General features: G+C 40.3%; 1 protein-coding gene across 1 annotated transcript; it reads right to left on the reverse strand.

Annotated features, from left to right (window-relative positions):
* Positions 1-473: 473 nt before the first annotated feature.
* Positions 474-1301, reverse strand: LOC142140037 (odorant receptor 131-2-like). The gene has a single exon (XM_075197900.1). It carries the CDS (start codon positions 1299-1301, stop codon positions 474-476), a length of 828 nt encoding a protein of 275 aa, XP_075054001.1.
* Between the last annotated feature and the right edge of the window lie 663 nt (positions 1302-1964).

Raw genomic sequence — 1964 nt, forward strand, 5'->3', positions numbered from 1 at the left:
AAAATTCCTTTGGTCATTAAGGTGGTAAAAATTGGTAAAAATGTAAATAAATTATTTAAATAGTTACACAGTAAAATGTGTAAATTAAAGGACACAAGGTTAGAGAACAAACATATAGGGCTAGATTTACTAAATGGCGGGTTTGAAAAAGTGGAGATGTTGCCTATAGCAACCAATTAGATTCTCTCTGTCATTTATTTAGTACATTCTACAAAATGATAGCTAGAATCTGATTGGTTGCAATAGGCAACACCTCCACTTTTTCAAACCCTCAGTTTAGTAAATCTAGCCCATAAAGTTTATTACATGAGAAAAAAATGGTTGTGGGCCTGTGTCCAATCATAAACTTGCAAACAGTTGTTTTTCAGAGCAGTAGATGACCACTTTACAATCATCCAAGGAAGCCCACCGACCATCACAGTAAGACTGTGTGCCACTTGTGTGATTCTTAGAGTTCTTTTTATTAAAGTAGGTTATTTTGAGTACATTTTTTTTATATATTTACGGAACAGCTCATCCCGTAAGCCGTAAATCAAAGGACTAAGGAACCGTGGCAAGCACATAAAGAGGAAGAAAAAAGTGATGCGCAATAAGACAAACTGATTATACTGTCTTTCGACAAATGAGGAGGTTAAAGAAGTCATGCACAGCAGGAGCTGAAATGCGTGGAGCATGACAGTCTTACCAGCCTTAGAGGCAGAAGATCCATCGATTTTCTGTGCTGTCATTATTACTCTGATGTACGTACATATAATAATTAATCCCACTAGCGAAAGACTAATCATAATATTAAGGGATTTGATAGTATTATGAAGTGGGGTCATTGTGACAGCCTCATTACGGCATATCACGGGAAGAGACAAGAAAGTGTTCAGTTTAATAGAGGAACTCATGAGGACAATCATATCAGCAACATTGGGCAGCAGACCCAAGACCCACATGATGGTGATGGCAGCAACGGATTTGTGCACTGTGCATAGTCCTGCATGTCTTAATGGATGACAGACCGCTATGTAGCGTTCCAGGGACATGACAGCCAGATTGTATGGTGTGACAACATACGAGGTTAATGCTGTGGTCATTATCATGTAGCAGAGCAACAGAGGAAGGTATATGACGTATATTGCGAATGCCAACAGGACAAAACTCACAAGCAGGTAATATGTATCAGTGATAAGCATGTGGGCAAAGAGAATATAGCGAGCGTTGTCTCTGACATGTGCAGTGGTGAAGTAGACACTGAGCAAAATTTTCATGAAGTACAGGAAGAAGCAGAAGCAAAGGAGCATCAGGGTCAACATAGAGGTCCTCACTGTCTCAACGTTCTTCTCTGTGTAGATGGACACTTGAGTTATATTATTGTCCAGAACTGAATAATTCTCCATGGCTGATCAACTGCAAATGTTTAAATGTTTTCAGGCTGCAAAGAAAGTTAAAACAATAATTCAATAACCTAATAGTATAGATGAAAGTTTTCATGTAAATGTAATAATAAAAAAAGAATTCTTTTAGGCCATTTATGACCCTACATTTTTAGGCAAAATGACAAAATATTACTGATGCTGGATTTGGACCTTACATACCCCTGAGCGATGCCACATGTGTGGAGCCAGTCTGTCACTGACGGCCCAGGACAGATGGCCAGGAAACGTTACTAACAGCGTGCAGGATGTGGTACTTCTGCCTCCAGGAATCCCCCTGATCATATGATAACTGGGGACTCTTTGTAGGAGAGACCCGGTACAAGAAAACCCAGATGAGACATCGGGTTTTGCCTTTAATAAAATTGCAGTTTAAAAAGTAATGGCGGATCTAGTGCTGATATGTCAGGGCCAAGGTCTTTCCTGACCTTCTAGGGCAGGGGTAGGAAACCTGCGGCTCTCCAGGTGTTGTGAAATTACAAATCCCAGCATGCCTTGCCACCTATCTGCTGGTTATCTACTGGCAAAGCATGCTGGGACTTG

Source organism: Mixophyes fleayi, chromosome 2, assembly GCF_038048845.1.
Source record: "Mixophyes fleayi isolate aMixFle1 chromosome 2, aMixFle1.hap1, whole genome shotgun sequence".
Taxonomy (NCBI): domain Eukaryota; kingdom Metazoa; phylum Chordata; class Amphibia; order Anura; family Limnodynastidae; genus Mixophyes; species Mixophyes fleayi.